Source organism: Plecotus auritus (genome assembly GCF_963455305.1).
Source record: "Plecotus auritus genome assembly, chromosome: 6".
NCBI lineage: Eukaryota > Metazoa > Chordata > Mammalia > Chiroptera > Vespertilionidae > Plecotus > Plecotus auritus.
Genome location: NC_137773.1, coordinates 148,372,361 through 148,394,388, shown reverse-complemented (window position 1 = coordinate 148,394,388; position 22,028 = coordinate 148,372,361). Strand labels below are relative to the sequence as shown.

Here is a 22,028-nt window from a genome sequence, read left to right as displayed (position 1 = left end):
GTTCCGGTGCGTTGCCCGAGAACTGCAGCTGCCAAGTCACCGCAGCTTGGCAGCTCCTGCATTGAGCATCTGCCCCCTGGTAGTCAGTGCGCATCATAGCTACCAGACTGCCAGCCAGTCGAACTGTCGGCTTGTCGCTTAGGTTTTTATATATATAGATTGATTTCAGAGAGGAAGGAAGAGGGAAAGAGATAGAAACATCAGTGATGAGAATCAATGATTGGCTGCTTCCCGCATGATCCGGAATTGAGCCCACAACCCGGGCATATGCCCTGACCAGGATTTGAACCGTGACCTCCTGGTTCATAGGTCAATGCTCAACCACTGAGCCACTGTGGCCGGGCTGCCCTCACCATTTTCAATTCTATCCCTCCTCTAGTCTATGCCAGCTACAGCAGAACTCTAGCCTTGTTTGTATCCTTTCAACTGGATACAGAAGCAGGTAGAAGAGAAAGCTGAAGGCAGATAGAACTTTACTTAGCAGCAAAATAATTTATCCAAATATAACAAAAGACCCTTTTAAGTTTATAGCTTTTATTGAAACCTTTAACATTCTGGCTCACTCAAAATTACTGAGCCTGGGTATGGCTCAAATATGCTGCCTAAGAGCACTTCGCAGAGAGTCTTCCAAATAATAGATGCATAACTGTTCCATGTGTGAAATGGCTTTGCCTTTAGATGGATTTTCTTTTAAAATGGATTATAGATTCTTATCTTAATAAAAGCTAATCCGGTGATGGACTAGAGATAACCTAAGCATAGAACAAGACAATTTTTTAGCAGTCTCATTTTTGTTTCTTTTTTATTTTATGTAATAGACAGCAGATTGTAAACCAAAATAAAATGGAGAAAGACTGAAAAGAAATATGTAAAAATTAGTAGAGAAAATCTGAGTTAGGAAAGGAGAAAAAATGCTGAGGCTACTAAAATGAACAAGGATTCACTCAAGAAACATCTGAATACCAGAAATGTGGGACTTAACGGTTACCTCGGATTGCAATGACTATAATTAAGAGTCTTTCTCAAGATTTAAGGAGAGGAAGTGGGGGAAACAGAGAGAGACAAGACACTTTGGTGGCCTTTTGATGAGCATTTAAAGCTTAATAATATCTTGGGATATATGTGGTCTAAGTAAATTATGCAAAAATGGAAAAAATTACCTCGAAGGTTATAATAAAATGATACATGTTTGAAAACTTATAAATCTTTCAGAATGCCTTATAAACAGAAATTACTATGATTGTATCTCCAGTGATGAGCCTGTCTCTAGATGGCAGCCTGCACTTTGTAACATTCCTTGTGAAAAGCAGATACAGTAAACCACTTTTATCCATGTGGAATATGTTCCAAAACCCTCAGTAGATGCCTGAAACTGTAGATAGTACCGAACCGTATAAGATACTATGCTTTCTCCTATATATACATACCTATGATAAAGTTTAATTTATAAATTAGGCACAATAAAAGATTAAGAACTTACAATAAAATAAAACAATTACAAAAATATACCATAATCAAAATTACACAAATATGGTCTCTCTCTCTCAAAATATTTTATTGTACTGTATTCAAATTTTCACTTAAAGGAAGCATTTTATGGCTTCACTTTGGTATATCCAAATTGCCAGCATCACTACTCTTGTACTTTGGGGCCATTATCAAGCAAAATAAGGGCTACTTAAAAAAAAAATGTATCTTTATTGTTTAAAGTATTACAGATATCCCCCCTTTTTTCCCCAATGACCACCTCCACCCTACACATGTCCCTGCCCCCAAGGCCTTCTTCACCACACAAACGAGGGCTACTTGAACACAAGAACTGCGATACAGTTGATCTGATAACCCAGGCGGCTACGAAGTGACCAACAGGCAGGTAGGGTATATGGCGTAAATATTCTGGGCAAAGGGATGATTCAAGTACTCGGTGAATGGAGCAGGATGGCACTGAAATCACCACACTACTCAGAATGCTGCACATTTTAAAACGTATCAATTGTTGATTTCTAGAAGTTTTCATTTAATATTTTTGGACCATTGGTAACTGAAACAGTAGAAAACAAAACCATGGGTAAGTGGGGACTACTGTATACTTCTGTCTCTGTAAATACAAAAGGCAAGTGAAACATCAAACTAAGTGCTCAAAAAAGAAATCACATTGGCACATAATATGCGAGCACCAATTAAATGTGTACCCTTTCAAGACTGCACAAGGTACACATCATACATATCAAGAACAGATAAATTTACTAAATATTAGAATTTCAAATTTTGAGGTTAAGTGATGCTAGTATAGGCCAAAAGCAAATATAGTTATTGTCCTAGAGTTATATAACCTTACAAATTATTTTTTCGAATCTTGAACAACTATTAAAATAACCTCACCATCAGTGCTAATGCTGTTCACATAAGAAAAGAATCAGAGTAAAGAACAGAAGAAAATAAATCTATTTGGGTTCTATGAATAATATTAATATGATTAAAAACAGGCTGGGCTTTTCATTTATTTATTTATTTATTATTATTTTTTTTAATGTATTTTATTGATTTTTTACAGAGAGGAAGGGAGAGGGATAGAGAGTTAGAAACATCGATGAGAGAGAAACATTGGTCAGCTGCCTCCTGCACACCCCCCACTGGGGATGTGCCCGCAACCAAGGTACATGCCCTTGACCGGAATCGAAGCTGGGACCCTTCAGTCCACAGCCTGACGCTCTATCACTGAGCCAAACCGGTTTCGGCCAGGCTGGGCTTTTTAAAAAATATATATTTCTTTTGATTTCAGAGAGGAAGGGAGAGGGATATAGAGAGAAAAACATCAATGAGAGAGAATCATTGACTGGCTACCTCCTGCATGCCTCCTACTGGGGGTGGGGAGGTGGGGGGGAGATCGAGCCCACAACCCCAGCATGTGCCCTTGGCCAGAATTCAACCTGGAACCGAGTCCGCAGACCAACGTTCTATCCGCTGAGCCAAACCAGCTAGGGCAAGCTGTGCTTCTTAATCTGTGGCACATGGATTCTTAAGCATCTATGAACCTTTTGAAACTCTGAAAATTTAGGTTTGGGGAACTTTTGTGGAGAAAGGCCCAAATATTTCAGAACATTATTAAAGAAATTTGAGAACAGAAAAAGGTTAAAGTTACACGTTACAAAAAAAATATTGACCAAAGACTTTTGGTCTTAGGAAACTGAAAAGAGAAATAAAATGGTGACAATAAAAAATAGTTGTAGAAAAGCCAAGACTCTGGGGATGGGGAATGCAGAGGAGAAAAGGGTAAATTCTTTCCCTTTCTAATAAATCGAGCCATGAGTGAAATGGCATCATTTAAAAAGAGCCAGGTTTCATCTCTAAAGTGTAAAAGAAAAAAGCTCAAGGAAAATTGCCCATAATGTTACAGCGATACATAAATTACAGAGTGAAAATATACATATTTGACTCCAGTTACATAATATAGTAAGATAACTAGGACTTAAAAATTATTTAGGGTCATTTGGCAGTTTCCTATCAAACTACATACAAATGACCAAGACGTATTTCTTTAATTGGTCCCAAATAATCTCAAGTATACTTTTATGAAGCCCTCTTATTTTTTTAATGTACTAATAAGACTTTCTCAATTCATCTTTTATCTAGCATACCTCTTTTCCTATTTTCTCAAACTTTTAAGTAGGTGATTAAAGGAAGGGGAAAAACTGATAGGGTTGGGCTTAATGAAAGAATCTTAAAATATTGTCCTTAAACTGAATCCTCCAGTATTTTTAAAATATACTTTTTAAAAGAAGTTTGAGACTGACAGAAAAGTAATAAACACAGTACAGAGGTTCTCATATACACACAATTAGTTTCTCTTATTGTTAATATCTCACAGTGGCATGGTACAATTGTCACAACTAATGAGCCAATATTGATAACATTATTATTTGCCCCCAGTGCTATTGAGAAATAATTAGCATACATGACTGTGTAAGTTTAAGGTGTACAGATTTTGGTTTGATTTGCATATATAAGATGATTACAATAGATTTAGTTAACATCCATAATCTCATACAGACACAATAAAAAGAAATTTCTCCTTGTGATGAGAACTCTTAGGAATCATCTTAACACAACTTTCCTTTTTATCATACAGCAGCATCCTATCTAATAGAATAGTAATATGCAAATTGACCGTCACTCCAACACACAAGATGGCTGCCCCAATGTGGTCAAAGATGGTTGCCCCCATGTGGACACAAGATAGCCGCCATAAGATGGCCAGCAGGGGAGGGCAATTGGGAGGGACCAGACCTACAAGGGAGGGCAGTTGGGGGAGATCAGGCCAGCAGGGGAGGGCAGTTGGGAGGGACCAAGCCTGCAAGGGAGGGCAGTTGGGGGCAATCAAGCCTGCAGGGGAGGGCAGTTAGGGGTGACCAGGCTAGCAGAGGAGGGAAGTTGGGGGCAACAGGGCCTGCAGGGAAGGGCAGTTGGGGGGGACCCAGGCCTGCAGGGGAGAGCAGTTGGGGGTTACCAGGTTTGCAGGGGACAGCAGTTGGGGGGTACCAGGCCTGCAGGGGAGGGAAGTTGGGGGCGACCGGGCCTGCAGGGAAGGGCAGTGGGGGGAATGCAGGCCTGCATGGGAGAGCAGTTGGGGGGGGGGGGGGAACAGGCCTGCAGGAGAGGGAAGTTGGGGTGCCCAGGCCTTCAGGGGAGAGCAGTTGGGAGGGACCAGGCCTGCAGGGGAGGGCAGTTGGGGGGGACCAGGCCTGCAGGAGAGGGAAGTAGGGGGTGACCAGGCCTGCAGGGGAGAGAAGTTGGGGGCGACTGGGCCTGCAGGGAAGGGCAGTTGGGGGGAGACCCAGGCTTGCAAGGGAGAGCAGTTGGGGGGGGACCAGGCCTGCAAGGGAGGGCAGTTGGGGGTGATCAAGCCTGCAGGGGAGGGCAGTTAGGGGTGACCAGGCTGGCAGAGGAGGGAAGTTGGGGCGACCGAGCCTGCAGGGAAGGGCAGCTGGGGGGGGATCCAGGCCTGCAGGGGAGAGCAGTTGTGGGGAACTAGATCTGTAGGGGAGAGCAGTTTTTGGGGACCCAGGCCTGCAGGGGAGGGCATTTGGGGGGGGGGGACCAGACCAGCAGGGGAGGGCAGTTAGGGGCAATGAGGCTGGCAGGGGAGCAGTTAGGCATCAATCAGGCTGGCAGGGGAGTGGTTAGGGGATGATCAGGCTGGCAGGCAGAAGCAGTTAGGGGCAATCAGGAAGGCAGGCAGGCGAGCAGTTGGGAGCCAGCAGTCCTGGATTGTGAGAGGTATGTCCGACTGCCCGTTTAGGCCTGATCCCGGCAGGACATTCTATAAAATATCTGCTCGGGCCTAAACGGGCAGTCGGACATCCCTCAAGGGGTCCCAGATTGGAGCGGGTGTAGGCTTGGCTGAAGGACATACACCCCCGTGCACGAATTTCATGCACCAGGCCTCTAGTTAACTATAATTACCATGTTTTACATTACATCCCTAGTACTTACTTACGTTTTAAGTGTAGTTTGTACCTTTTGATTGCCTTTCTCCAGTACCCCTTCCCTCCACTCCAGTATCATTATTATTAAAAGTTATACCTTACCCAGATTTTCTTGGTTTTTACCTAATGTCCTTTTTCTGTTCCAGGATTTTATCCAAGAATACAACAGAAGGGGATAAGCTGCCATGTCTCTTTAGGCCACTGTGACCACTTTTTCAGACTTCATGTTTTTTGATGACCACGATGGTTTTATTGAGCAGCGGTCAGATATTTTATAGAATGTCTTTCAATTTGGGTTTGTCTGATATTTTCTCATGGTTAGATACAGTTCATGTTTTTCTGTTCTGTTTTCTTTTTTTTAATCCTCACCTGACAATATTTTTTCCATTGCTTTTCAGAGAGAATGGAAGGGAGGGAGGGGGAGAGAGAAACATAAATATGAGAGAGACACATCAACTGGCTGCTTCCTGCATATGCCCTGACCTGGGGCCGGAAAGCAAACCTGTAACCCAGGTACATGCCCTTGACTGGGAGTTGAACCTGTGACCCTTCAGTGTGCAGGCTGACACTCTAACCACTGAGCACATCAGTCAGAGCCAGTTTATGGGTTTTTGAGACAAAGATGAAAGAGATAAAGTGCCATTCTCATCACATCAAAACAAGGCTACATGCTAACAACATGACTAAACACTATTAACTTAATCACGATCATCTAGCTGAGGTAGTATTTTTCACGTTTCTCTGCTGTTACAAATTTCACTTTTTCCTTTTTTCAATAATGTACTCTTTGTAAAGAAGTCACGGTGTACAGTCCACAGTTAAGGGCTAGGGAGTTATGCTTCATTTCCTTGAGCCTTATGTAGGTATTTACATAAATTATCTTGAATTCTACAGGAAATATTTGTCTATTCTCACCCATTTGTATCATTATTCAGTCATTTGTTTATATCAGAATAGACCAGCCGTGGGCAAACTACGGCCCGCGGGCTGGATCCGGCCCATTCGGCTGTTCTATCTGGCCCGTGGAGCCGAAAGAGCGGAGGGTTCTCTTGCTCTCCCCTCCGCTCCTTTACTTTGAATTTATATTAGTTCACACAAACACTCCATCCATGCTTTTGTTCCGGCCCTCAGACCAGTTTAAGAACCCATTGTGGCCCTCGAGTCAAAAAGTTTGCCCACCCCTGGAATAGACCCATGAATATTTTACACTCTGGGTTATAATTCAAGTCTATGATATTTACGTTATTGCTCAAATTTTCCCAGCTTTGGCCATTGAGGGCTCTTTAAGTTAATTCCTGTGTCTTTTTGACATACCTTCATGTTGTTTAGTTTTCCTAAAGCACTTATTTATTCTGACACTGAAATGCTCCAGGATCACGATAACCTTGTGAATTTTCTGTCCCAGTCTTAGAATTTAACATTTGTTAAAGCAGCCTTAATTTCTTTTATGGGAGAATATAATTGGAAACCAAGATCTAGGTGCTAGGTGTGCTTACTGCTACTGGCTTTATGCTAAAAAAATGCCATTTCTAAAAAAAAAAGAAAAGAAAAAGAAAAATGCCATTTCTTTTAGGCCCCCTCAGCTGAAAGAACAAGGAAAAAAATATATATATGCGTGTGTGTACATACTTATGAGTATACAAACATATTTATAAATATTTCTATATGTAGCCATTTGTGTCCATATTAAGTTATAAGTTACACTAATGCCTTCAAACTACCCCATTACAACATGGATTATTCTAGCATCCTCCCTTGCTTATCCATAATCTCCTACTCGTACAACAGTCAAAAATCTAGCTCCCACCATCAACCACCTATTTACTGAACTTTTCAACTCCAGTATACATGTATAGTGATTTCAGAATTGGTAACCCATAATTCTATGGGAAACAACTTTGCCAACTAGAATACAGTGCTTGTGTAGTTTTGTTTGGCCTTTACTCTCACAACCACCACTCATTTCTTCGGTTACTTAGAAAAGCACCTACTCCCCAAACCCCTTCAAGGTGAGGTTATTTCATGTATTTTTAGTACAGTTGCATTCTTTTTTAATAGTCTGAATTCAGCCTGGGATGATCTCATAAGTGATTTTTAAAATAAAAATTTGTATGTATCAGTGTATTCTTTGTGCCGTAAAGTTCTATGGGTTTTGAGAAATGCAGTTATCATACATCCAACATTACAGTATCATACAGAATACTCTCATCACCCTAATGCCCTGTGATTCACTTATTTCAACCCTCCTTCCCCCAAACCCTCGCAAACACGGATCTATTTACCATCTCTACAGTTTTGCCTTTTCGAGAATGTCATGTAACTGAAATCATACAATATGTAGTCTTTTCAGACTGGCTTCTTTCCTTTCATACAGCAATACCCATTTAAGATTTATCTATGCTTTTGTGTTGATTAAGAGCTCATTCCTTCAGATCAACAAGTGGTATTTCATTGTATCGTTATACCACAGTTTATCCATTTTAACTACTGAATATCTTTGTTGCTTCCAGTTTGGGGCAAGTATAATATAATTACTACTAGAGGCCCGGTGCACGAAATTCGTGCACGGGGGTGTGTGTCCCTCAGCCCAGCCTGCACCCTCTCCAATCTGGGACCCCTCGAGGAATGTCCGACTGCCCGTTTAGGCCCAATCCCGGTAGGATGGGGCCTAAATGGGCAGTCGGACATCCCTCTCACAATCCAGGACTGCTAGCTCCCAACTGCTCGCCTGCCAGCCTGATCACCCCCTAACCACTCCCCTGCCAGCCTGATTGATGCCTAACTGCTCCCCTGCCAGCCTGTTTTCCCCTAACTGCCCTCACCTGCAGTCCTGGTCATCCCTAACTGCCCTCCCCTGCAGGCCTGGTACCCCCCACTGCTCTCCCCTGCAGGCCTGAATCCCCCTCAACTGCCCTTCCCTGCAGACCCAGTCACCCCCAACTTCCCTCCTCTGCGGGCTTAGTCACCGCTAACTGCCCTTCCCTGCAGGCTTGATCGCCCACAACTGCCCTCCCTTGCAGGCCTGGTTCCTCCGAACTGCCCTCCCCTGCTGGCCTGATCGTCCACAACTGCCCTCCCTTGCAGGCCTGGTCCCTCCCAACTGCCCTCCCCTGCTGGCCATCTTGTGGTGGCCATCTTGTGTCCACATGGGGGCAGGATCTTTGACCACATTGGGGCAGCCACCTTGTGTGTTGGAGTGATGGTCAGTTTGCATATTACTCTTTTATTAGATAGGATAGAGGGCTGGTGCATGGGTGGGGGCCAGCTGGTTTGCCCTGAAGGGTGTCCCAAATCAGGGTGGGGGTTCCCTTGGGGCGTGGGGCGGCCTGGACGACGGGCCTATGGTGGTTTGCAGGCCAGCCACACCCCCTGGCGACCCAAGCAGAGGCCCTGGTATCTGGGGTTTATTTATCTTCTACAATTGAAACTTCGTAGCCTGGAGCGGAGCCAAGCCTTCTGCTTGCTCGTGGCGGCAGCCATTTCTGTTGGGATTTATGTATCTTCTATAATTTTAACTTTGTAGCCTTAATCTAGGCCTGGGCCGGCCAGGGTGTGCGGAAAGCTTGGCTTCCTCCATCGCTGGGGGCAACCCTAGCCTCCTGCTCTTTCCAGCTCTGTGGCTGCCGCTATTTCTGTTTGGGTTTATGTATCTTCTATCGTTGAAACTTTGTAGCCTTGAGTGGAGGACTAGGCCGGCAAGGGCAGGTGGAAAGCTTGGCTTCCTCCATTGCCGGGGAAACCCAAGCCTCCCTCCTGCTCTCTGTGTCTGTAGCCATCTTGGTTGGGTTTATTTGCATATTCGCTCCTGATTGGCTTGTGGGCGTGGCTTGTGTGTAGCGGAGTGATGGTTAATTTGCATATTATTCTTTTATTAGATAGGATAAACGGTAACATGCAGTTTTTTTGTGTGTATGTGTTTCAAATCAGTTGGGTAAACACCTGAGCATGTAATTGCTGGATTTTATAGTAAGTTGTATAAGAAGCTGTCAGACTGTTTTCCAAAGTGGTTGTACTATTTTGCATTCCCATCAATAATGAAATTCCTGCAGCTTCACATCAGTGGCAGTAATTTATATTGTTAGTGTTTTGGATTTTAACCATTCTAATAGCCAAGTAGTGATATCTTATTGTTACTTTAATTTGCATTGATTTAATGACAAATAATGTTGGGCACCTATTCATATCTTATTTGCCATCTCTATCCCTTCTTTGGTGAGGTGTCCGTTCAGATTCTTTGCCCAGTTTTTATCAGGTTATTTATTTTTTGAGCTTTTAAGTGTTCTTAGTCTATTTTGAATACAAATCCTTTATCACATATGTTTTGCAAATATTTTCTCCCAGGCTATCTTTTCATTTTCTTAAGCTTGTTTTACAGAGCACAAACTTTTAATTTTAATAAAGCCCAAATTGCCAATTTGTTCTTTTATGGATTGTGTTCTCGCTTGTTTTATCTAAAAACCTCATCACTAAACACAAGGTCATGCAGACATTCTCCTACATTTTCTCTTAGAAGTTTATAGTTTTGCATTTTACACAATTTAATTTTTCTGTAAAGGGGTAAGACCTGTGTTTACATTCCTTTTTTCATATGGGCATCCAATTGTTCAAGCATAATTTTTAAAAAAGATTATTTCTCCATTTAATTGCCTCTGAATCTTTATTTTTAAAAATCAGTTGACTATATTTGGGTGGGTCCTGTAATATTTTTAAAGAATAATATATACAACTCTTCAGAAAAGAAAAACATTATGAGAAAAGGAGGATAAAAGATTCCAAAATATTTCATGTTCCATTCTATTTTAATAATTTTATCCTGTTCTCTGCATATCCCACAATTTTTCCTAAATGACACACCCATCAGAATTATCTGTGGTTTTTTACTTCACTCTACCTAAAATAGTACTGTATATGTCTATATTCATGAGCTCTTGGGGAAACATCAGATTAATAAGATATTAAGACTTTTTATTAGTCCCAAGAAATTCATAGTCCGTTAAAATAGATATTGCCTTACAATAACATCCTATATAATAAAGAGCTAAAATGCTAATTAGACCAGACGGCAGAACGACCTTCCAAATGACCAGTGGGCAAGGCTGCGAGGCAGCTGGGGCCGCGAGGGCCGAGCCTGTTGCACTAATTCATGCATCGGGCCTCTAGTCTATAATAATAAAAGGGTAATATGCTAATTAGACCGGAAGTCCTTCCTGATGAAGCCAGGGCCGGAGAGAAGCCAGCCTGGGTCCCAGATGCCTGTAGACGGCCTGAGGAGGGAAGCCTGGGTTCTGGGTTCCTGCGAACTGCTGGAGAAGGGAAGCAGCCGGGTCCTGGGTGCTTGCCAGCGGTCGGAGGAGGGAAGCCTAGGTCCTGGGTACCAGAGGGAAGCCGGTGTCGGCAGCTGGAGGAAGGCAGGCCTACTCTTGTACGAATTTTCATGCATCGGGCCTCTAGTAAAATATAAAATGCAAAATATGCCCAAAGTGTGGAAGCTTCAAAATCATGAGTTATATTTATATACAAACACACTATTGTAGGAAATGGACCTCTGTGATCCATCTCCAGCATGTTCAGCTTTTTTTTTAAATTTTTTTTATTAAGGTGTTACATATGTGTCCTTATTTCCCCATTACCTCCCCCCCCCCGCCCCACTTTGCTGGAAAATACTAAATTTCCCCAGAATTTAGGGAGGAGAGAAGAGGTACAAAGAACTGTGCACGTAGGCTAACACGGTGGAAACCCCTGAGGCGTCTGCCTCAGCTAGACAGGGAAGGTAGAGGTAGCTAGAAAGACCTCAGCCCAATATTTTTAAATGGCCCAATGGGAGACAGCAAGACCTGGGCAATGTATGAGGAAATAGGTGACCTCATAGTACTTAGCCAATGAGGAACCGGATGGGGGACTAAATAAATAGGCTATGTTCCCTGCCCCACATGTGTGCCTGTACAATGGATGCCTGCTCTCGAGAATGTTATTAAAAGTCTCATTTTTGCCATGCTTCTGTTTCTGAGTCTGTCACTTGAAATTCGGAGAGATAAGCCATTTCTCACACTATCCAAGGGAAGAAATCATTTAAACTGATATACACAAGTTCTGATTATGATAATACTAGAGGCCCGGTGCATGAAATTCGTGCACTGAGGGGGGGTTCCCTCAGCCCAGTCTGCATCCTCTCCAATTGGGGACCCCTTGGGGAATGTCCGACTGCCAGCAGTCGGACATCCCTCTCGCAATCTGGGACCACTGGCTCCTAACTGCTCACCTGCCTGCCTGCCCAATTGTCTCTAACTGCCTTCCCCTGCCGGCCTGATTGCCCCTAAGTGCCTCTGCCTGCGTGCCTGATCACCCCTAACTGCCCTTCCCTGCTGGCCTGGTTGCCCCCAACTGCCCTCCCCTGCCGGCCTGGTTGCTCCCAACTGCCCTCCCCTGCCAGCCTGATCTTGCCCCCAACTGCCCTCCCCTCCTGGCCTGGTTGCCCCCAACTACTCTCCCCTGCTGGTCTGATCTCACCCCCAAATGCCCTCCCCTGCAGACGTGATCTCGCCCCCAACTGCCCTCCTCTGCTGGCCAATTTGGTGTTGATTGGTTAGTTTCTATGCCAGTCAGCATCAAAGGCTCTGCCTCCTAAGCAGCCAATGGCTCCCCACAGAACCCAGATTTGGTTCTGATTAGTCGGTTTCAATGCCAGTCAGTGTCAAAAGCTCCGCCTGCTAGGCAGCCATTGGCTCCCCACAGTTCAGCCAGATTTGGTTCTGACTAGTTTGTTTCTATGCCAGTCAACGTCAAAAGCTCCGCCTCCTAGGCAGCCATTGTTTCTTCACAGCACCCACATTTGGTTTTGATTGGTTGGTTCCTATGCCAGTTAGCGTCTCTGGGCCTATCAACGGGGCCTGATCACAAAGGCGGGGCTGATCAGCAGCCCCAGTGGAGGCCTGGAGAGAAATGGAGGCACGGCTGCTGGCCAGACTGGGAGAGAAAGAGAGAGGCAAGTGTTGATCAAAAACTGCCTCAGAGGCAACAGATCAGTCCCTGCTTCTCTCTTCAGGCCTCTCTCTGGCCCTGATTCGCAGCCCACTCAGCAGTCAGTGCTGGGGCACCGTGCCTGCAGCGGAAACAGTCAGCGCTGACTGCAGGATTGACTTCTGGTTGGTCGAGCCTCAGTCATTACTGGTCGTTACAACCCAGGGTTTTTATACAGTATATTAGGATTGTAACCAATAGTATTTACATAAATGCTATTCCTGAAGTTCTAATTAAAATTAGAAATACACTTTGAAAAGCATCTGAAACACTATGAAGTAGTAAGAAATTACTGGGATAATAACTAACTAAAAGAAGAAACCTAAAATATAGAAGGAGCCCTGAAATAACTTTTTCTCTAATAACAGTTGGTGAACCTACAAATGAATGAATTGGGAGTTCTGAGGTATAGGGTTCTAAGAGAAACAACTCATTCATGAAGCGGGGGCTCAAAGGATTTCATCTCTAAGTTAAGGTTAAACCAAGAGTAAATCTAACACCTTATACTAGGTGGACTACAAATAAAGGGGATTTTTTTGGTCCTGTGTAGAGGAAGATAAATGTACCTAAGAAGTAGTAATCAAAAATGGTGGTCCCACAAATATCTTAAATTACCATACCTGATCAAGAAAACTCCAAACTGTATTCAAGTTGCAAATGGTCCTAGATTAGTAGTGTCACTGGGTACTTGTCAAGCAAATGCTAAATCATCTCTAGAAAAATGTACATTTATTCTAGACTTCAAATATATTTAAGAGAAAATATAGAACTTGGAATAACAAGTAACTAGACTATATCAACAACAACAACAAAAAGCCCACAAAAATAGACCCACAAAGACTTATTAGAATTATCAGAGATAGAGTGTAAAAGAAATAAGTCTACTGTATTAAAAAGGGAAAATACAACCTTTAGGCGACCCTGCTAGCGGTTCTCAACCCACAGGTTGACAACTGCTGTAGAGCCTAAGACCATCGGAAAACACAGATATTTACATTACGATTCATAACAGTAAAAAAATTACAGTTATGAAGTAGCAACGAAAGTAATTTTATGGTTGGGGGTCACCACAACATGAGGAACTGTATTAAAGGGTCGCGGCATTAGAAAGGTTGAGAACCACTGAAATAAAGAGACTTTCAGAAAAAAGCATTGCCAGAGATAAAAAGGAACATTAACTAAACATAAAATATTTTAGTTATAAGATATATTTGAATATTTGCATGCACCTAATACATAGCAGAGGGTAGGGGTTAAGTGAGGACATGAATGAGATGGTAAGGGCGGGGGGAAAGGAGTTCAAGGAGAAATCAAGAAGAAATATATAAATCTACAATCATGATGTGAGATTTTACTACAAAAACAAATAACAAATGAGAAGAATATAAAATATTTAACACAATTATTGAACAATCTTAACCTAATACATACAACTGCACCTAGAAAATACAAGATAGTGCCCATAGAACTGTCAGCTAATTTCTCACAGAAACTTTGCAGGCCAGAAGGGAGTGGTAAGAAATATTCAAAGTGATGAATAGCAAGGACCTACAACCATAATTACTCTACCCAGCAAAATTATCATTTAGAATTGAAAGTCAGATAAAGAGCTTCATAGGTAAGAAAAAGCTAAAGGAGTTCATCACCAACAAACCAGTATTACATGAAATGTCGAAGGGTATCTTTAAGGAGAAGAAAAAAAAAAAAAGATAAAAAAATAAACAATAAAATGGCTATAAATACATAGCTATCAACAATTGAATCTAAAAATCAAAATAAATGAACAAGGAATCTAATAAACAAAATAAAGTGATGTATAAAACAGAACCAGATACTGGACCTAATAAATGAATTTGGCAATGTAGCAGGATACAAAATTAACACTAAGAAATCTATGGCCTTTTTATACACTAATAATGAACTCACAGAAAGAGAAGTGAAATAAAACCAATCCCATTTACCATTGCACCAAAAAAATTAAGATACCTAGGAATAAACTTAACTAAGGACGTAAAAGACCTATACTCGGAAAACTACAGGACATTGAAAAAAGAGATATAGTAAGACATAAACAAATTGAAGAGCATGTCCATACTACCTAAAGCAATCTACAGATTCAATGAAATTCCCATTAAAATATCAACTGCATATTTCAAAGATTTAGAACAAACTCTCCAAAAATTCATCTGGAATAAAAAAAGACCCTGAATAGCCATAGCAATCCTGAGAAAGAAGAACAAAGTTGGAGGGATCACAGTACCAGATTACCAAGCTATATTACCAAGTCACGGTTCTCAAAAGTGCCTGGTACTGGCACAAGAACAAACATATAGACCAATGGAACCGAACAGAGAACCCAGAAATCGACCCAAGCCATTATGCTCAATTAATATTTGACAAAGGAGGCAAGAACATACAATGGAGTTCAGACAGTATCTTCAATAAATGGTGCTGGGAAATTTGGTCAGATACATGCAAAAAAATGAAACTAGATTACCAATTTACACCATAAACAAAAAAAAAAACAACCTCAAAATGGCTAAAGGACTTAAATGTAAGAAGGGAAACCATAAAAATCCTACAAGACTCCATAGACAGCAAAATAGCAGACATATGTCGTAGCAATATCTTTACAGACACAGGTCCTAGGACAATGGAGACTAAGGAGAAAATAAACAAATGGGACTACATCAAAATAAAAAGCTTCTGCACAGCAAAAGAAACCATCAACAAAACAAGAAAGCCCAACGCATGGGAGAACATATTTGCCAATGATATTTCCGATAAGAGTTTAATCTCCAAAATTTACAGAGAACTCATACAAATTAACAAAAGGAAGATAAACGATCCAATCAAAAAATGGGCAAAGGATCTAAATAGACATTTTTTGAGAGAGACATATGAAAACCTGCTCAAAGTCACTAATCATCCAAGAGATGCAAATCAAAACAATGAGATACCATCTCACACCTGTCAGAATGGCTATCATCAAAAAATCAACAAATGAAAAGTGCTTGGGAGGATGTGGAGAAAAAGGAACCCTCATGCACTGCTGGTGGGAATGCAGACTGGTGCAGCCACTGTGGAAGACAGTATGGAGTTTCCTCAAAAAGTTAAAAATGGAACTTCCATTTGACCCAGTAACCTCACTTCTAGGACTATATCCCAAGAAACCAGAAACACCCATCAGAAAGGATATATGCACCCCTATGTTCATAGCAGCACAATTTACAATAGCTAAGATTTGGAAACAGCTTAAGTGACCATTAGCAGACGAGTAGATTAAAAACTGGTACATCTACACAATGAAATACTATGCCGCTATAAAAAAGAAGGAACTTTTACCATTTGCAGCAGCATGGATGAAACTGGAGAGCATTATGCTAAGCGAAATAAGCCAGTCGGAGAAAGATAAATATCACATGATCTCACTCATATGTGGGATATCATGATCAACATAATTTGATGAACAAGAATAGATCCAGAGACAAATGGTAGGGGTGGGGGGGTGGGCAGTTAGAGAGCAACCAAAGGACTTGTATGCATGCATATTAGCATATCCAATGGACACAGGCACTGAGGCGGTGGGGGCTTGCCTGGGGTGGGAATGGCTGGGGTGGTGGGGGGTCAATTGGGGAAAAAAAACCCACACAGAACCAGAAGCATGGAAACATGGAACAGACTGACTAATCTCAAAGGGAGGGGGGTGTGAAGAGGAGGAGGGAAGAGATTAGCCAAAGAACATATGCATATATGCATTACCTATGGACACAAACAATAGGATTGTGACCTGGGTGGGGCAGGAACCCGGTGGAGGGGGATAATGGGGGGGGGGGGGGGAAATGGGGAACCATCTGTAATACTCTCAACAATAAAGATTTTTTTAAAAAGAGGAAAAAAAAACACCTCAATCCAATAGGACACATATAGATTAAATTAGATAAAATATGTAAGTACATCACTCAGTGCTTGCCTTGCTCATTTTAAGGCTGTAAAATTAACACTCCCTTTCTATCACATAGCCTAATCTCTTGCAACTCTTCACCCATTTCTATGGTCTCGGATTCAGCCACAAACTCAATTTATGTCCTATAGTGTGCAGTGCTTTTTTTGTCTTCAGGCATTTTTGCACAAGTTGTTAACTTTGGCCTTTCTCCTCCCCATTAACGTTATTTTACTCAACCTCAGTCTCACCACAGTTTCTTCCTATTCGATGCACTTTCTTACAAATATCCCCCCATTCACAGAGAGCCCCGGCTGGATGAGAATCCCTCCTTATTATTCCCAGAGTATTCTGTGGTTAGGCATATAGATCCCAGATTAAGACAAACTCTGAATCATGAATTTGGAATTTACAAACTGCATGATGTCCAAACACTTATCTAAGCCCTTTATTCTCATTTTCCTGATCTACAAAATAAAGACCACATCTGCCTGATAAAATCAGGAACTAATATTAAATGAGCTAATGTACGTAAAGTACACACAGCTTGGCACATATAAAGTCATTAGATAGTAACCAGCTTTATTACTCTTACGTTGACCCTGAGCACTTTACTTAACTATTGGTATATTTCCCTCATTGTTCTTTGTAATAAAGCCTCCATTAAAAATTACAAATCCCCTGCCCTGGCCGGTATGGCTCAGCTGTTTGGAGTGTCATCCTATGCACCAAAGATTGTGGTTCAATCCCAGGAGGCAACTGATAGATGTTTCTCTCTCTCTCTCTTAAATCAGTAAAACATATTTTTGAGTGAGGATTTAAAAAAAAAATTTTCATCCCCTAATATTGACTGGAGGGCGGGGGGGGGGGGGGTCACAGAGATTCTTGGTAACAATTGTATGCTCAGGAACAGTGCTTAGTACAAGGTAGGTGCTCTGTAAATATTTATTAAACTACTTATATCAATACTAGAGGCCCAGTGCACGAAATTCGCTCAGCCCAGCCTGCACCCTCTCCAATCTGGGACCCCTCGAGGGATGTCTGACTGCCCGTTTAAGCCCGATCCTGGTGGGGGATCGGGCCTAAAAGGGCAGTCAGACATCCCTCTCACAATCCAGGACTGCTGGCTCCCAACTACTCTCCTGCCTGCCTTCCTGATTGCCCCTAACCATTTCTGCCTGCCAGCCTGATGACCCCCTAACCACTCCCCTGCCAGCCTGATTGATGCCTAACTGCTCCCCTGCCAGCCTGTTTTCCCCTAACTGCCCTCCCCTGCAGGCCTGGTCCCTCCCAACTGCCCTCCCCTGCTGGCCTGATCACCCCCAACTGCTCTCCCCTGCAGGCTTGATCACCCCCAACTGCCCTCCCTTGCAGGCCTGGTCCCTCCCAACTGCCCTCCCCTGCTGGCCATCTTGTGGTGGCCATCTTGTGTCCACATGGGGGCAGGATCTTTGACCACATGGGGGCAGCCATCTTGTGTGTTGGAGTGATGGTCAATCTGCATATTACTCTTTTATTAGATAGGATAGAGGCCTGGTGCATGGGTGGGGGCCAGCTGGTTTGCCCTGAAGGGTGTCCCGGATCAGGGTGGGGGTTCCCTTGGGGCGTGAGGCGGCCTGATTGAGAGGCCTGTGGTGGTTTGCAGGCCGGCCACGCCCCCTGGCGACCCAAGTGGAGGCCCTGGTATCTGGGGTTTATTTATCTTCTACAATTGAAACTTTGTAGCCTGAAGCGGAGCCAAGCCTTCTGCTTGCTCCCTGGCGGTAGTCTCTTGGGATTTATGTATCTTTTATAATTGAAAGTTTGTAGCCTTAATCTAGGCCTGGGCCGGCCAGGGTGTGCAGAAAGCTTGGCTTCCTCCATCGCCGGGGGCAACCCTAGCCTTCTGCTCTTTCTAGCTCTGTGGCTGCCGCCATTTCTGTTTGGGTTTATGTATTTTCTATCATTGAAACTTTGTAGCCTTGAGTGGAGGCCTATGCTGGCAAGGGCAGGCGGAAAGCTTGGCTTCCTCCATTGCCAGGGAAACCCAAGCCTCCCTCCTGCTCTCTGTGTCTGTAACCATCTTGGTTGGGTTTATTGCATATTTGCTCCTGATTGGCTGGTGGGCATGGCTTGTGGGTGTAGTGGAGTTGATAGTTAATTTGCATATTACTCTTTTATTTTATAGGATGGTGAGCTATAACTTGAACAGAAATAAGAGAGCCTTTAAGAAATCAATTTGATTAGTGATCTCAATAAACTATCACTGTTCTTTCTCTATTGGAAAGAAAGTAATGGTGATTTACCAAATGATTTCCCCCATGTAGAATTTAATCTATTAAGACTTATCTGTATTAAGGAAGAAAAATATCAGTTATCCATTTACATGATAAAAATAAAACTTCACTTTAACAAACTGTCTACGGATTTCCAACCAACTATAAACTTAAAAAAACCTGATTCTGGTACTTATGCAACCTTAAACAAATTCTTTGAGCTTCAAGTACCTCATTGATAAAATAAAGACAAAAATACTGACAAGCAAACAAAATAACCAATGACAGCAACTAGCACAAGTTCCTGATATGGAGCACAGGTACAAATAATACCAGACAATATTTATTATAAAGCTGAATTCATAAATTCCTGAAATGAATTTCAGATTTCCTTCAAAATTTCAAAATATGTTTTGCTGTTGTTAATCCTCATCCGAGGATATTTTTCCATTGATTTTAGAGAGAGTGGAAGAGAGAAAAAGATAGAAACACATCGATTGGTTGCCTCCTGCATGAGCCTTGACTAGGCTGGGGCTGGGGAGGTGCCTGTAACCAAGGTATGTGCCCTTGCCCAGAATCGAATCCAGGTCCCTTGGGTCTGAAGGCCAACTCTCTATCTGTTGAGCTAAAACTGGCTAGGGCTTAAAATATTTAGAAATATGTTATTTCACAGGAGCAAGCTAAACCAGAACAAAATGAAACATCCTTAAAAATTTTAATAATCTTCTTTATCAGAAAAAATTAGCACATAATTCTATGATGAATTATGTATAACTAATGGGAGATTAAATAAATTGACATTGCTGGACTGACAGGCTCAATGTACATCATTTATTCCAACATTCTGTACCTCGACATCCTGAACACTGGATAAAAAAGTTGATTAAATCCAGAAGTGCGATGTCCCTGTCTTGTTTATATGATTCAATCCAGTCATCCACCACGGACTGTGGAAAAGAAAATATAAAAATGAAAACTTCAGAAAAAAATATTAGAGCAAATAAATTTTTTTAAAAAACTTTGTGCTTCTCTCTGTGTGTTTATTCAAACAAAGAAATAACTACTTACCTGAAATTATTTCTCTGTAGCCAAATAAAAGTAGAGATTCCCTCATTTTTTAAAAAATATATTTTTATTGATTCAGAGAGGAAGGAAGAGGAAGAAAGATAGATAGAAACATCAATGATGAGAATCATTGATTGGCTGCCTCCTGCATGCCCCCTCTGGGGGATTGAACCCGCAACAAGGCATATGTCCGTGACCGGAATCGAACCCAGGACCCTTCAGTCCACAAGCCAATGCTCTATCCAATGAGCCAAACCAACTGGTGTGGGATTACCTCATTTTTATTAAGACAATTGAAAGTCACTGGTTTTCAAAAATTTGTTCAAAATCCCATGAATTCAACAGTTAGCAACTATAGATACTAATATTCAAAACACATTACAAAAATAACACAAAAACTAATTTTATTTATACATAAATATAAACTTTTTTAGTATCAGAAAATCCAATCCATTACTACTAGCACATAAAAAGAGTATACACCATATATAACAAAATGCATTTTTCTTCAGGAATGTAAGGATGGCTTAATTTTAGACAAATCAAATAATTCAATTTATAAAAAATTAGTAGAATATTGGTAAAGACAATTTTCCTCTCCTAAAGTTGATTTAAAAAAAAAAACACACACAAAACTATTTAGTCTGTACTAAACAGACTCGAAAGATGAATAATTAAAAAAATTAAGATAGTTGACAAAGGATAAATGTACAAAATAACTTTTTAATACTTGCAATATTGTGAAAAATATGATAGCCTGTTCATAACTAAAAATATCTAAGAATACATTTTTAAAAGGTATATGTACTAATAAAGAAAATTATAAAAACTTACCTAAACACGTATCATACACTAAACTTGAATCTAAAAAAGGCTTAGTACTGTATCAATAAAGTTTCTCCAAGTTGGTAGGCAAATTTAATGTAATTTGTACTTAGGATATTAGTGGGTAAAAATTGGTTGGGAATTTTCTTGGGTGAGAGAAAAGGTATAAAAATAAGTTTTAAATCAAACAAAATTTTTCTGTTTTTGTACTGAGATATAAATTATATACAGTAAGATGCATACATCTTGTTATACCTAGATGAAACTGGATAAATACTACATGTACCTATGTAACTATAACAAAGATGAAAATATAAAACATTTCTAGAACCAAAACAGTTCTCACAAGTTTCCTTCTAGTCAGTAACTATCCCCAGCTCATATGGTTTAATTATTTTTCCTTAACATTTGACATGTTTTTTAAATTCATATAAACAGTATCATCTTTTGTTTGATTTCTTTCAATCAAAGAGAGATTCAGCCATATTACTATGTTTATCAGTAATTCCTTTTTTGCATTGCTGGGTAGTATCCACTGTATTAATATACCACAATTTATAACAGTTTTATTGTTCATGGACATGAGTGTTGTTTACATTTTAGGCTATCACAAAATTGTCATGAATATAACTGTACACATCTTTTGATAGACATACACATTTTTCTGTTGTATATATACAAAATAGCAGACTTGTTAATAGAGAAAATATGTACATTGAGGGTTGGGAGATAATGCCAAATAATTTTCCAAAACAGGTATATTAAATTGTACTTCCACCTACAATGTATAATATCTTAGCAATGTATGAGATTGGGTGTTCCATATCCTCACCAATACTAGGTATTGTCAGTCCCTTTAATATAACCCATTCAGGTTGAAAATACACCTTGTTTAATTTATTACCTAGTCTACTGAGGAGCAACCACATTCCCTTCTTCTATGTCAAAGAGAACTTTATGTTAATTGCTGCTATACATAACACTGTTTCTTTGTCTTATCACATTAGTGTTCGGAAGGTACTATTTTAAAAATAAAAAGAAAATTAGAAAGAATATTATGGTTGTGGGAGAGGTTAAAAAGAAAAAGAATGGCATGGTGTCTGTTCAATATTCAGCTCTACTGAATAATGTGTCAAACCACATGGGCTATGGTAATAAGTACTAAGAATGGAAAGAGCAAGTCAAGAGTAACTGAGACTCGGGACCCAAGGAGAAATACTTTGTGACACAGGTAACAAAGAGTGGCACAAAAATAAGGAGAAAGTCATTTCCCCACTTCTACATGAGGCCTAGCAATTATGAAGGCACAATGAAGATGGTGACCAAATTTTCTTTAGTTCCCAAAGTGATAATATCAATTTCTAATCTCACTGGTTATGTATGAAAGAGCCCAAAACATGCTGAGTAAGACTAGCGAGCAAGAGCTTGCATTAGAAA

General features: G+C 41.1%; 1 protein-coding gene across 3 annotated transcripts in view; it reads right to left on the bottom strand.

Annotated features, from left to right (window-relative positions):
* Nucleotides 1–22,028, bottom strand: part of STAG1 (STAG1 cohesin complex component) — a gene marked incomplete at its 3' end in the record, with an annotated part of 343,778 nt that overhangs the window by 166,338 nt on the left and 155,412 nt on the right. For all 3 annotated transcript variants that reach the window (XM_080674892.1, XM_080674893.1, XM_080674891.1), the window contains exon 5: nt 19,552–19,648. In XM_080674892.1, the coding sequence (XP_080531018.1) occupies nt 19,552–19,648 (97 nt within the window). The remainder of the gene's footprint in view (nt 1–19,551; nt 19,649–22,028) is intronic.